Below are 16,441 nucleotides of genomic sequence, written 5' to 3'. Positions count from 1 at the left end.
TTAAGTGCCAAAAATTTCATTGATACAGTCAATTAATACCTGACTTATTAAGATGAGAATATCGTCTCAACTCCTAAGAGTATACAGATAAAAAAATCCTTTTTACAGATATAGAAATGAAAAAATAACGTCAGATAAAGTGCTTTATTTCATTGACAAAAAAAATACAAAAACTTGCAACTTAAAAACTAAACAAAACAACCTATATATACTGCGACGGAATTCTATCAAAAACACAACTACATTTCCCTCGCTTTGAAATAAACAATTGCACAGATTATCAACGCTTATAATTGGTTTAGATTATCTGTTCCCCCTTCGAACGAATCTTTTGTCCGTCTTTGACATGTGTGGTCTTAAAAGTAACAATAAAATTAACATGTTCTATATTGTCATGTCTGTTTAATGTAATTTAATCTATGAATAAAAATAAATAAATAAAACCTACAGATTGAACACACAAATGCTTGGAAAGTATTTGGTTGTTTGAGGTTATAAATTCGTTGTCAACACAAATTATTAAGAAAATTAAAAAATGTGATGAAAATGTTTTATGAAAATTAAATCACTGGGATATTGGACTTATATAATATAACAGCTTCACATTCATGATCACAAAAGCAGTCTTTAAATAATATTAAGGTTTAGAGCCGTGATATGTTTTTTTTAACATTTTCTAGGGAATAATACATATAATTTAAGTAGATATGATGTTAATACATTTTTTTATAGGCAAAATAAAATCCTTCCTTGAAAATCTCGCCATCTCACTCCCACACTTTCAAATTCCGATATGTCAGAAAGAGAAAGCACAATACAACTACATTCAGTCTTATAATTCAACATATTATATGAAGCAAAGTACATTTTATATTTAACTGACATTAATTGCAATTTCATATTCTTATATAACATTAAATTTTCACTTTATATAATGAGATAATTATAATATGACTCTGACTTTATTGGTAATTAATGATTTCACATAGATTTCGAGCATCGTTACTACATAAAGTAAGTACATATATTAAATATTTTAGGTTATATTATACAGGAGTAGTAAAATTCCTATATTTCATGAGATATTAGCCCAATAAATACGACTACATTAATAGATAGGTACCATATGACTATTTTTATTTTTGATGAAAAAATACAGTACTTACTTAATTAAAAAAAAATACATATATCCATTTCAATTATCTTTCGTCTCTCTGTGTTATTTTAGATACAAAATGTTAAAAATGTATAGAAAAAGAAATATGTAATAAAAATATCAGTATTCAAAACTATCATGCTCTTGCGCTATCTAGCCATCTCTCTTACTCTTATGAAAGATACATTTGACAGAAAGAGACAGTCTAATAATAACATACAAAGTTATCATCTGACAAACAGGCTATTTTATAAGAGAATTTAAATTTATAGATTTTATAGGGTAAGGAATGGTAAGGTAATAATTTTAATTGTTTCTTTACGCCAATAAAGCAGATCTCTCAGTGATGACCGTGCTTCTGGGCAGACGTGAAATGTGGGGATTCCTGAAAGTAAAAAATACATTTTTTAGTATTACAATGGAAGAGAGTGAGATATTGAGGGTATGTATTTTTTTAAACATGACGGTAGTTTTATATTTCATTTAAAAATGTTTTTAATTACAGAATGTGATGGTTCAACTTTTTTTAGTTTTTTGTTATGTATATTTATTTACTTGCATGCATTTAAATACATTTTTTTATTAAAGTTACTTACCAAGATTTCGTACTCATTTTAAATAAAAAAAATCCTTCAATTTAAATAAGTTAGGTATATATCAAAAATTCCCTACTAATTTTGGAAAAAATAATAATAACCTAAAAAAAATATTAACGTACCGTCCACTCCTAGGACCCGTGGTGCCATACATTGACCTAGGCATGCTAGGTCTTACACTCCTGGGCGGCGGCGGGAACGGAGGCCTTCCATAGTTGTGGAAGTGTTGGAACAAGAAACCGGATATAACCAGCGCTATCCAGAGAAGTGATATTAGGGAATCTGGAATACAAAAAAATATATCGGAAATACAAAAAATACAAAAAACAAACATGTGTATGTTAAACAATCATGGCCTCGAAGGACCTTTTTTTTCAAGAAAACTTATATAATTAACATTTTGCGTTGCTGGCGTATCATGGATTTTAATAAAAAAAATAATTTAAAAAAAACTTCGGTCACGAGGTGAGATTCGAATCTGCGTCTTTTTACCAAAACCAGGACAACTCCTATCCTCTAGGCCACCCGTGAATCGGCCTCAGCATTCGAATTTCCTCTACTCTTTCAGTTTGGGGCCTAAGGGACACCTAATTTTTTCTATTTTTTGAAAATTAATCATTCATAAAGCATTTGAATGCTATAAAACTATATGTAAATAAATATTTAGATTTTTTTACAGGACGATAGGGAAGACTACGATCTTGCCTGGTGGTAACTAAGATGTGACTTAAATATTACGCGAACGTGCTTCCCTAGAAGGTACCGGATCTCTCTACGCGTGAATTTTTTCAATGCTAGTTAAATACATAAAAATTTCAATATTATATAATATGTATCTAATAAACGTTATTTCCGTGTGTTTATTTATTTTTTTAGAGAAAAAAAAAATTATAACTACTAAAACGTAGAATCGTCTGTGCGTAAACAAGGAAATATCAGGTGGCATATATTTTTACAATCTTACAGTGCATTTACATCAAATGAACATAGAGCTCTAACATAGAGCTCAAGCTAGAGCTTGAGCATGCTTTCGCGATCTTTCAGTGTAAACGATAAATTTAATTCAGTGTTGTTCAGTTTAAGAACATTGCATAGAATCTTTTCGAACGCACTAAAACTAGGAAAGAATGCTCTACGCCTTTTTACACTAAAATAATTTGACATAGTGGGGTTAGAATGAGCATTCGCTCGTTTGATGTAAATGCACCGTTAGAGGAATAATAAATTATTATTGTTAATGATAATTAATTAGATAGATGTTAAATCCACAAAAGATACAATAGGTATATCAGTATTTTAGAGTGTTCCAAGTATTGCATGTTTTATCGTACTATTCTTATCTTACTCAGATTATAAAAGTTAAAAGTTTTTTAGGTAGGATGAATGGATGTATGTTCCTCTTTTACTTGGAAAAAACTGAACCGATTTTAATGATACTTGGCAGTGATGTAGCTTCACATAAGCTTGCTTTTGCTCGCGGGTTCATCCGCGGGTGAAGCCGCACGGCACAGCTAGTGCAGCAGAAACTAGTACCTAATAATATTATATCGTTGCTTTCGTATCAAGTTGCAGATTTATTAGAACGTAGATGAGAGGCGTAAGAATAAGAATTATCATAATAGGAATAATAATAATTGAAAAACCGCTTTTAGAACCGGTGGTAATTAAATTCCATGTAATACATGTGTGTTGACATGCCGAAAGAGCTTTTTATTTTTAATTGATTAAATAGGTGAATTTTTTAATTTAATTTTGTTGGCATTTGGATATCTTACAACTAGCTGTGCCCGCGACTTTTTACGTAGGTGCGTAGATTCAAATTATATTCTTCAAAATAAATTGTAACCTTTATATGTACGTTGCCGAGGACTAATAGCTACATAACAAATAAGTTTTATTACAGCTGGACCGAATCATAATCATCGTCGAGGAATAAATTTTAAGCTATTGCATAGCTTCTATCGCGGGCCTTGAGCGCGGGGACCGAATCCAGAAATTCCGTAACGAAAAAACCTCACGCCCCCCACTCCGACGGGCGCGGAGGTGTGGCTTGAAGCATAGCATGCAATAGCTTTACCGCGGGAGTCCCCGAGTGCCACCCGTCTTTTTTTATTTACAAAATAATTATTTGTTCGTGTGTATTCAATAGAATCCAAAAGTACTGGACCGATTTAAATGATTTATTTGAAATGATTTTTTCACTAATAGAAAGTAACATTATTATTTAGTAGCATAGGCTATTTTTTTTTATACAGAGACAACCCACGCGGCGCGACTATAAGTTTATATTTACGAACGTTTGCTCACACTTATACATGTTTTTTCATCCTCTTCGTTGGGAAGTAGACATCAAAAAATACGGATAAGACGTATTTGATTTATATTTTATATTATTTAAATCTATAAAAATAACTTAATAAGTCAGACAGAGGGTAACACTGTTTTCGGGATTCTATTTAAAATACTGATAAACAAAACTATGACTCACGGTCATTGGTCATTGATATTAATTTCTTTATCAGGTTTATTTATTCCAACTCATATATAGAAATAGTTTTTGTTGAATATATTTTATAGGTAAGTATTTTTTAATAGTCTTTCAAATTATAATTAAGAATGACGCTCAAATTGTAAAACAGTATAACGGAAGTGTTGGTCGCCTAATACCTACATGATAAATTGAATAAATGATACAAAATATATTTTTTTAACAATTTTAGTAAAATTTAATAAAAAGATTACCATAAAAACGAATCTCATTTTGAAATGATGTATTCTTATTAACTTTTGTCGTCGTAATTTTTTGAGAAGGTTCATTTTTTCAAAAATCAATCTATTTGATCAAAAACACTTAAAAATAAGTTTGTTTCTACAACAAAAAACTGTAAAAAATCATAAAAAATAACTCAAAACTCACCATTCCACTCAAACGGCGGCGACAGCACAGCCCTATTGAATTTCGGCACCACGGCGCGTCGAATCGTATTGATGATGATGTACTTCAAATTGGACCCTAAGTAGTAGTCCATAGAGTACACAACCGCGTACGCGCCGAGTATCGCGCAGCATAGAATGTTCGAGAGGAACGTCATAGAGACGAGAAGTAGGGACGTTATGAGCATGATGCATATGAAAAGCGTCCAGAAGTTTACGTCCGATTCTAGTGCTATGAGACCACCTAGAAAGTAATAAGTAATAAACAAATGAAGGTAGAAACGAAAAACATTTTCTGAGTAATAATTGAAATGGCTTTTTATCATTTACATTTGGAATACCTAATATGTGTGTAATGCAAATATTTATACATTTTTTATATATTTCAAAAATGTATAGAAATAAATATTTGGATCGAAAATTTTACTATTGTTTTTAATTTTAGAATTATTGTCTAAACAAAAATAATATTACATAAGTAAAGATTGAAATAAATAAAAAATTATAATTGCAAATTTTGAATTTAAAATTGTGTTAATAATAACAAAAAATCTAACTACCCTCAAAACTCAAATGCACTTACCTGGCAATCCATAATATATAATAGCAGAGAACAAGAACCCAACATCTAGGGTTGCCAAAAACACAGCCAGTACAGGTATGCCGTAGAACCACCAGAACAACAACCATATCGCGCCAAAACACAGGCCCGATAGTATAGATGCTCCCAGGAGAGCTGCAAAGATAAGGCATTTGGAATTTTCTAGAAATTTTAAAGGTAAGAATATTGTCAGAAAAAGATATCACATTCCCACATAATCGGCGTTAAATAGAAGCATGTAAATGCTACTGTGTTACGTTCGATGAGTACAGGAGCGAGGGACTATAATATATTTTATGCAAAATGCTTTAAGAAAAAAATATTATCTTAGTAAAAATAATCGCGTTATTTATTAAAATATATACGCTATTCTGCAACTATAGCAAGAATTTAGAAACGAAACACATTAAAATCACATATACTGTAAACATCTAAGGGTAAGGACCAAGATCTGCTAATCCCTGAAATTAGGTTAACATGATATTAGGTTTAAAAAACTAACCTGGTCTTGTCAAATCAGCCATCAACGCTATCAAAACGTATGTCACAATACCACCACTCACTAGGCCTATTAAGAACATTTCCGTCTTAAAGAACCTGTGTCCGAAGTAACAGACAAACAATCCAACGAACAGTAGACATGCACATATCAATTGCGAGAGAGCGTCATCTGAAAATGTTTTGGTGCTTTTACTTTTTTGGAAATAAGTAATGGTAAACTGTTTTTTATTGGTAGAGTACCAATAAATGTAGTACATGATAGAAGCCAATATAAGTCTTTTATTATTGGCAAAGTTAATTAAATGAGTTCTAAAAAATACTTCTCTCTTTCTACCTTTTGAAAAGTGTTACCCAGATTTTTAAAATCACGGGACAATATTTTGCTAAAGCTTGTATTTTTTCTAAGAGTAAAGCCTATGGTTCATTCAGAATTTATTAGAACCTTGCTCAGTTTTATGTAGATCAAATCGGAGAATCTCCAACAATACTGGATGACCTTAAATTTTTAAATCCCCGAATAAATATTATTTAATAACCCCAGATCATATTTAGACGACACTATATCATTGAAGATTCTAATGTTGAAAAAAAATAAGCATTCCATAGATCAAACACATCCTCACATGCCAAACTTACCGAAAACCTCACAATCGCCATCTATCAAGGGGTCACAAGCATAACTATACGTGGGTACATACACCGAATATGCACTAGTGTTGACAGCACTGAACGCTATCGCCACGTATATGGACCCCACGCCGGGGTACGCGCTTAACATTCGACGGTTGTGCAGGCCGTTGTCGGGGACCTAGAAATTATTAAGGTCGAACTACACGATAGTTTATAGCAGTACATATTATAGGATGATACTTTCAGGGGAGTTTTGGTGTGAACTAAGTGTGCCGGTGCAATTTGCATTAAATTATATAGATAGACCGCCGTATTTTCAGTAATTATTGGAATATAACAAAAACAAAAACTGTAAATAGGGAAACATCAAAACCGCATTAGCTCAAAACATCCTTGTAGCACTATAAATGTATACCTAATTTATTTGTTATTTGTTCTGTGAATGAAAAAGAATTGATAATTAAACAGAAGTAGGTATAGAAACAAAAAAATGTACCTAATCTTCCTAGTGCGTTGCTTTTTGGGATTATTAAAGGCGATATATTTAGTAATCGTTCTTCCTACCAAAACATGAATTAGAATGAAAATACTATAAATAATAATCAAATAAAAAATGTGTCCAATACCCATTTAAAAATTATCTTTATTTTAGTAGACTAAGCAAAAACTCAGGATTTACATAAGGAAACGATGTTAAAATTGATAAGGGAAATGGCCAAATCGTAACCAGTTTGTTGGCACACGACACCACACATTCAAATCACTTTGGCGTAGAAATGTTGCCAACTTCAAATGAAATTGTTCTCAACATAATATTACTTAACACCGATCGTAAAGAGATGATTTCCCCAGTGCATACTGTCGTACTTTAATTCGTATTGCCGATCAAAAACCGTAACCTTTATTAGATAACTAGATTTCCGCCCGCGGCTTCGCCCGCGTTTTCAAAGAAAAACTCGCATAGTTCCCGTTCCCGTGGGATTTCCGGAATAAAAGCTATCCTATGTGTTAATCCAAGTTACCCTCTATATGTGTGTTAAATTTTATTATCAATCGGTTCAGTAGTATTTGCGTGAAGGAGTAACAAACACACACACACACACATCCTTACAAACTTTCGCATTTATAATATTAGTAGGATAGCATTAGGTATATCTTTACAAATAAAGTGTTCCTTATTTTCTGTTTGTTATAAAAAAAACGATCATTTTTAACTACTCAGTAGAAATCTATGATTGTTTAAGTCATTATTTTTACAACGTCAAGTCAATTCAACTTGAGCTAATTTTTATGGGTATTGGGATAAACTGATATAATTTCAACAATTTTAAAAGAATGTGACTTCTTATGTCGTATTACATTATTTATAGACTCAGCATTATTAGCAGGACGAATTCACTACGTTCAATTCAGTGTTTGAAACATAGTTTATCTACATAGTAGTTAAATAAAAATATGATCACCATCATAAACTTCAAAAATCATCTTATACTCTGAGAGAAAAGATCCTTACATATTCCCCATAGCTCTGAATGTACTCCAACGTCATCATTTGCCGAATACCCTCAAAATAGACATTCGGATCGAAATTTTGTTCTGGCAAGTACATTTTGTAAAATAGCATCACTAATTTGTCAGTAGTGTTGCATTCATCATCTATGGGGTCTTTAGCTGGCGCTGCATCGACTAGAATATAATCTGAGTTATATTTTGCTCGAAGATAAGGCGATATGGGTACTGGAAACTCCATGTTGCAGCCACCGGGAATAGGGTCTGAAAAAGACTATGTTTTTAGTTCTAGGAGAATGAAGATTTTTTTTAATGCTACTATATTAATTTAATATAATAAATATACATAAAAAAATATAGAAATGTGTTTTATTTAATGAAGACAATTCCCAATCCGATGTTAGAAATTAAAATAAAAGCAGGTTTAAAAAAAGTATTAAGTAGACTATTTTTCAAAATGAACATTTTAAGATAAGGAGTCATATTAAATTACCATCTACCTAATAAATTTGTATAAATTATTTATATTGTAATCATAGTTGATAAAAACTAGAATTTTTTGCATTACACAGCATTTATTCATATTTTATTATACTAAAATTGAATCTATTTTAATACCTGAAGCATAACAACAAAAACTATAACATTGTATCAACTGAGTTGGCACGCTAGCAAATGAATAATTGATTGGCGTAGAGAGTGTGATCAAATGTAGCATTCTTGTGGATAAAACTGTCATAAGATATCTGTATTTAAAAATTAAACTTTTGTAATAATTATTTCTTTATTCCAATAGGTTATTTTGATACTAATTAATAAATTTGAATGCAGTAAAATGCAGAAAAAACATTTTTCTGCATTCAAATTTATTAATCACAAAAGCACACAATATTTGTAAAATTTTAGAATAATATGTTAAAATAAAAATATCTCAAATAATTTAAAACTAATATTTAATGGAGAATGGAATCTGTTATCTTTTATACTTAATAATGCTTTTATATAGATACTAATTAATAATGGATGAGTTGTAATTGAATATGATAAAATAAAAGCAGACATTTTCCTTGTCCATCCATAGAATAAGAATCCAATCAAATATAAGATATATCAATTAACAAAAATATTATTAGTCTTATGTATAATATTATATTTCTTTGATATTTTAAATATTATATACAATCAGTACCTAGTAAAAGGGAATTAAAAAAGATAATTTATTCTCTTGGAACAACAGACGCTAAAGCAGCAGGCATTACAATCGCTATCTAAAGAGATTTATAATAGAAAAAAATAAATATAATATCGCTCATTAAAAATAGCAATCTCATTAGTAGACTACAAGCCCGCATAGGACAAAAATATGGGTCAAATGAACCACCAGGGAACATATCTAGAACGATAGCAGAGCAAAAAATAATAAGATTCATCACTATGCCGTCACTTGTAAGCTGTCCAACTGAGTGCAGATGAGAATTGAAAAGTACAGGTAGACTCGGTAAATTTTGGTCATATATTTTTGTACGGCATTCTTAACCATCGATAGATCCATTAAAAATAATAAGAAACCGCTCAGTGCCGTACAAAAATGGTGGTCCACCAAGTCGGAATTTTTATTTAATTTCCGAGAGTTACCGGGGGTAAATTTGGTCATTTGACCATGTACGGCATCTGTGTCATACCATTGCTATACTGCTTTTAATCCATTATTCCGCAACGCCGTACAAAAATCATGGGGACAAGGGGAAAAAATCGAGAGTTGTAATCCCCGCTCTTTCCCCACTCCAGGGGGTCATTTGACACAACACGAAATAAATTTATTTTTAAAGTATTTTATGCATAGATAATATTTTTTCATGTGCCGTACATTTTCGTTGGTTCAAAGGGGAAAAATCTGAAAAAGAAAAAAATCCATATAACGAAATGTTTGCTTTATATTTTTATAATAAAATATAAATATACATTAATATTAAGAAGCTCGAGGTGGTTAATTATCACCTTGGAAAGTCGGAGTCAGGTGGAATGGACTCCGTTAAATTGATGAACTAATAAAAAAGCTATGAACGAAAAGATGTGAATTATATGCAATCAGTCCATGAATACAGGTAAAGTCACAAGCAAATGCTAGTAATATATACATATTCAAAATGTACAAGTAAAGCGCTTTCAAATGATACCAAACACTGCATATTTATCTTAACTATATTTTTTTACTCTGTATGTTTTGTCCGCTAGAGGGCGCCACATTAGATTTTGTGAAACCCCATATAGCCTTTAGCTAGCTGGTCGCTGGTTATCCAGTGAACAATTCAGACGCGACGAATGATATGTCATTTGTCGAATTCTGATAAGTAGTTTAGAAGTTACGAGGGAATAGATGAACATACATACATGACCTGTAAACAACCATAACCCTCCTTTTGCTTTGCCGTAGTTGGGTAAAAATATGTTAATGCCGTACTGTATCAAATGGCCATAAAGCACCCTTAAAATTGTAGCTTTCGTCGCTTTCATCAGCCTAAAAGATGTGGTCTGCACAAAAATGTACGGCATCGTTTTTTCCTAATTTATCTATGTTAATACTATTTAAAACAACGGATAAAGTGTAGAAAACTATTATATTTCATTAATCTACGATGTTTAAACTTTAACAAAATTTCTGGTTTTGCATTTCTCTATAACTTTTTTTAGAACGGTTTCTTTTGAACGGCAATACTATACAACAATTGAATTTTACAATATCATGTTAAAAAAAAAGTTCCCGTACAGGGTCAAATGACCTTACAGCTCTTTATATCAAGAATTTGATGAAATTAAGATGATTATTGGTATACATTTAAAAGAACAATTATTTTTTGACGGCATTGCTTTTAATAGTACTTTTGAGTGCTAGATAATGTTTTGGAACCGAAGCCGTACTTAGTCAAATGACCCCCTGGAGTGGGGAAAGAGAGGGGATTGCAACTCTCGATTTTTTCCCCTTGTCCCCATGATTTTTGTACGGCGTTGCGGAATAATGGATTAAAAGCAGTATAGCAATAGTATGACACAGATGCCGTACATGGTCAAATGACCAAATTTACCCCCGGTAACTCTCGGAAATTAAATAAAAATTCCGACTTGGTGGACCACCATTTTTGTACGGCACTGAGCGGTTTCTTATTATTTTTAATGGATCTATCGATGGTTAAGAATGCCGTACAAAAATATATGACCAAAATTTACCGAGTCTACCTGTACTTTTCAATTCTCATCTGCACTCAGTTGGACAGCTTACAAGTGACGGCATAGTGATGAATCTTATTATTTTTTGCTCTGCTATCGTTCTAGATATGTCCCCTGGTGGTTCATTTGACCCATATTTTTGTCCTATGCGGGCTTGTAGTCTATAGTCACTCATTATAACTACAACAAATATAATTAATTAGTTCTAATTAATGTCTAGATAAAAATATAACATACCATATTTATTGTATCCATGCACAGAAATGTGCACCCTGAGATCAATTTCATTTTGGTTCATGATAAAAAACGTATCGATTTTCGGTATAACAGCACTGTATAATCCAACATTGGTACCGTATACAGACGACCCGTACACATTAGTTGTGTTATACAGAGTTATATTATACAAGTGACTGTGAACTTGGAAAGTTATGAAGGTAATATTCAAATTTTCATTCACACAGTCGACTTGCAGTGTGGAATTCGCATTGAGGGTTATAAAACTGTTGTACAGTTCTTTGTTTTCCCATGTTAGAGTTTTGTTTAGGACAATCGTTGTGGCATCTGAAAAGACGAAGGGTTTATATTTCTGAACTTATATTATGTTGCTGGTGCCGTTGTGAACAGCTCGGGAGTTTTGTACTGCCTAATGAACTTTATTTATAATTTTTTATGTAATGAGTAACATAACTATATGCATGGCAGAAACTAAATTTCATAAAAGATAAATATAATCAGTATTATATTTATCTTTTAGTCAGTACTTTAATTTAATGTTGGTGACAACTCCAGAAAATGTAAGTTAAAAAGAGTCGAGTTATTTCAATGATATTGATATAATATAGTGTCCTTAGTAAATAGGTACAACTTTATTTTGTTAAATTTTTTAAACTACCTTCAATACAATTCACCTGAGAAACTGAAGTGAAATGGATCTGCGGCGGACATTCAAGTCATTACCATAAGTTCCTTGGTCGAGCCATAAGGTAGAAAGTAAATACCTATATTACTACATATTTTTAAATCTCACTACCTATTTGGCAACTTGTAAAGATAATGTCCATCTTTTTAATTTTTATTGATTGTATGTATTTAACACAGTTTAAAAATATCACTTTTAAATGAACAATGAACTCAAAGAGTATGTATATTTGAATACCCTGCAGTTCTTAATTTAAAATTTTATTTCAATATGTTGTAAGTAAAATAAAACCACCAGGATTTGTGGTCTTAGAAATCCAATTTTATGTCATTGACACATTGCACTGCCACTTGGAGTAAGAAAAGAAAATATATGAATCAACAATAATAATGATTGCATATGCAACAAAAAAACTTAATTATTTTACATAGACAAAATTTTAACATGTAACGTGATAGTATTTTTGAAATAAATTAAATATTATACTCACTTAGACCGTTACTGCTTTTCACCGTGAATAATATAAAAACAAAAACAAGTTTACACTTAATCACTGATAACAACATTTTGAATGGTATATAGAATAATTTTAAATAAGCATACTAATAACAATTAACAAGGCACTTATAGAAATCGACTAATTTAATTTGATGTGTTATGATCAGCTGTTCATGTTGACATTTAAAAATTCCCATATTATTCAACAAACACAGAAAAGTAAAAACAACTTGGATTTTATCATTAACAAACACCACGCGCGGTTTTTTTATAGGCGGTTTGAACTTTTAATATAAACAATAGAATATCCACACACAATCAACAACGTGAAATTAATAATTATTCTCTAAATACATTGAACCGTCACTTGTGTGAATGTCACTTACAGAACGAATGATTAACCGGCGCAATGAACGAGTGAATGTTTATTAATTTCCAACTGTCAACAAACGCGCGAATGAGATAGCCATAAAGATTTTGTTTTTAGTTGTGAAATATCTTAAAAAAGAAATATTAATTGATAACACAATTCGTATTTAGCACAAATAAGTTCTGTTTATACTATTATTATGCCACTATGTAAATTAAAATAGTTAAAATTGTTGTTTTTTCGAAAATAGGTCGAGTGTTGCGTGTCGGTCCCTCAATCTCGATATCGATTCCTTCACTGGCCGCTAGAGCGCACTCAGTACTCACGTCTAATCTAAATATGGCGGCTCGATCAATGAAGTTGTAGTGTGTAGTGAAGTCTAGTGTAAAAAATTGAAATGATTAAACATTGTGATTATTTTGCGTGTTAATAAATAAATGGGCCATGGGAAGAGGCCAGGATTTGTTGGATGCGGCCCGTAAAGGCGATGAGCGGAGTGTGGAGAAAATTTTAGCACAAATAACTAAAAGGAGTGGTCCTTTTACGAGGTAAGTTCATGTTTTTCGCAAAAGTAACACGGAGACGCTGATAAATAAACGATTTTAAGGAACTGCTGAAGTAAGTTATGTATGTAATGCGTCTATTTTTTCGTACCTGATAAAGAAAAATAGATAAAGAGGAAATAACATTCTCTATACAAGTTTCATGTTTTGAAGCATATCAGCATCTTATCTTCCAAGAAATACCTTATATTTCGTTGTATGGGTATGTAAGCACGTCTCAGTTTTATATTCGTAATTTACGTACGTAGATTAAGGCTATTTTCCATTAAGGAATATGATACAAGGCGAGACTACGCATTTCTTGATTTATTTTGCCTTGGTAAAGTAATTTCTGAGGAAACATCAATCTATTTGTCCAATTATCTACAGTCACACATTCTTCCAGTTACTATCTATAGTAATAAATCTTTAATTTGTGAACTGTGAAGAATCGTAAATTAAAAAGTCTAGGTAGGTACCTATGTTTGCAAGCTTGGGTTAACAATAATAAAATCTTGCTTCCTAGAAAAAAAAAATAGAATCTTGTAGGTACCTACCTAAAATATTTAGATACATAATAATGTAAACTAAATTCAAACATGATGAGGCTATAGTACCTAGTTTTATAAAAATATAACTTTATGATGATATAGGATAACAATAATTGGATGTTGAATCGTTATTCGTTACCTACCTATTCGTTATTATATTATTGATAGTAACGATAACAACGCACAATGGTGACATGCCACACATTATTGCAATGAGTAATTAGTGTCGATTCTCATTAAACAATAGCTTCGCATTTAATTAAGGAGCCGCAATAAAAACTACGTCTTGAATAAGTTTTGTTAAGGTGGGACTATTTCGTGTGATGTGAACAATTTCGTGTTTATGTTTCTAAATTCGAATAGGTATTACTATTGCTAAGTACCTATACCGATGCATGCGCATGCGCAGACACATAAACGCAACGCAACGTCATAAACGGCCTTTGCCGTACGTATATCTTTTCGTAATAAAAAACCTGCGTAAACGACCTTACAGTAAACGTAGGTACCAAATCGTCGTAGTTAGTCATGGTTAACTAACGTGAATGAAATACGAGTAGGTAAGTAGGTACTTGCTTAACTGCTTCTATCAAAAGCGATAAAATTCACCGAGTAAATTAACGTTATCTATTTAAGGAAGTAAGTAACTAATATCGTTTAAGTGTTTGGCTCTCTGCCAGACGGCGATGCATGTGAAATAAGGTACATTGAACTTGTCCATCTATAATATTCCTCCCATTCACCCACAATCCACATATCGCATGCAGTTTGTATGCATGCGCGCACGTCTTGTGCACCATCGAAGACCGAAGTAATTATCTTCGCGCCATTTACGCATGTACTCATCACTCGAAATTGATGATTTGAATTTCGAATGGTTTTTTATTTCTTTGTGGCCAGTGTGGAGGATAACAATGACATAGGAGGTTAAACTACGGGATTTTTTCGAGATTTTTCATTCTGGTGACTGGTGATGTACCTAGTACCTACCTATTTGAACTTTTACACGGGTAATAAAACACCTATATGACGAACTTTCATGACAATTAAAATGTAAGTAAAGAAGAGAACGAAGAGAAGAATAGTAATAAGTACACAGAATCAATGATTTAAAATTTTCACGGAGAAAAAAATAAACAACGGAACCAACTCCATCGGTACTCAATAATAAGCAAACCCTGTTTAAATTTGGTTCCACCACGAAGACAATGTTCAAATGAAGCAAGGAAACGAAAAATCTGGTCAAGAAAGTAATACTCATAAAACCCTTTGGTCGTAACTACACTTCGATGTTGTGCAATCTTGATTTCTAATAAAGTACGTAATAAAGTACACATTGCAAGGGTATTGCCTGATTATAGATTCCTTTGTTGATAACGATAAGCGTCCAGCCTTCGCCTTTCTTCGTTGTTTCGGAAGAATGTATTGGTTACGTTGCCAGATGGCAATACTAAAGAACCGGCCAAGTGTGAGCCGGATATAGAAAGTATTGTAAATGGGTACCTATATACAGTGTTGCCAATTTGCTATCATATTTTTTCTGCGCCTTGACCGCAAAAAAAATTGTCATACAACGGTATTATCGTATTAACTAGGTATACCTATAATATAGTTTTTTTGTTGGATCCTGAATACTAAACTAACAACCATCGAAAAATAATTCTAGTTTTTAAATCATGTACAATTTCGAATATTAAACTAATGGAATGCTTTAATATAAACAGCTTTTGTGAACCAAAACAATAGAATTCACGCGAATTAATTAAATTAAATTATAGTTACATTTTCAGGTTAATGTTATGATGTCATAAGTCATAACATGAACGTAACGGTTTACATTTGCAAAGAGATAACGGTCTGTCCATTTGTTTTCAGTAAGGCTTTGTAGGTTAACTAACTACGGGACGGGTTTGATTGCTTGTGGACTCGATTTTATAAACGAATGTATCGCTCGATCTTTCTATCTTTTCAATAACGATGGAACTGGGTGAAAATATTTTTATATCGTGTTTTTTATTGATCTGAAGAGTTTTCAATTTCTATTATTTTAGATGACCATAGGAGGCTCTGCCTGTACTGTCCCTCCAGTGGTAACGCAAATGAGCTGTTGATGATGATGATATTTGAATTTATCAATATACCTAGGTAAATTAAAAGCGTCTCTATTTCGCATTAAAAGTTAAAAATGTCTTATATACATTTCACGATATTATTAATAAGGAAAAAAAAGTTACTTTATGCATACTAAATTGAGTCAGAGGACTACAATTTGAAATTAATTTACTTTTGAGTAGAACTGAAGAGGAAGGAAATTCACGTAATAAGAATTATTACAATAAACATAGTAATAATTAATATAATATATTCCGCCAAAATACGTGATATATTTATAAAATAAACAACAAT

At 31.7% G+C, this 16,441-nt stretch overlaps 1 protein-coding gene across 1 annotated transcript; it reads right to left on the bottom strand.

Annotated features, from left to right (window-relative positions):
* Window positions 1–1,176: 1,176 nt before the first annotated feature.
* On the bottom strand, window positions 1,177–12,922 carry LOC149897197 (transmembrane 7 superfamily member 3-like). The gene is made up of 9 exons (XM_090116833.1): window positions 12,565–12,922; window positions 11,390–11,716; window positions 7,932–8,191; window positions 6,425–6,596; window positions 5,790–5,957; window positions 5,270–5,422; window positions 4,670–4,930; window positions 1,875–2,034; window positions 1,177–1,541 (listed from the first exon to the last, which is right to left on the bottom strand). The coding sequence occupies exons 1-9, from the start codon at window positions 12,638–12,640 to the stop codon at window positions 1,475–1,477; spliced, it is 1,644 nt and encodes a 547-aa protein (XP_089972959.1). The 5' UTR covers window positions 12,641–12,922; the 3' UTR covers window positions 1,177–1,474.
* Window positions 12,923–16,441: the final 3,519 nt, after the last annotated feature.

The sequence above is a fragment of the Colias eurytheme genome, chromosome 26 (assembly GCF_061535395.1).
Source record: "Colias eurytheme isolate Ceu_HAF_F1 chromosome 26, ilColEury1 Martin Lab GWU primary, whole genome shotgun sequence".
NCBI lineage: Eukaryota > Metazoa > Arthropoda > Insecta > Lepidoptera > Pieridae > Colias > Colias eurytheme.
This window is presented reverse-complemented; position numbering and strand designations above follow the sequence as displayed.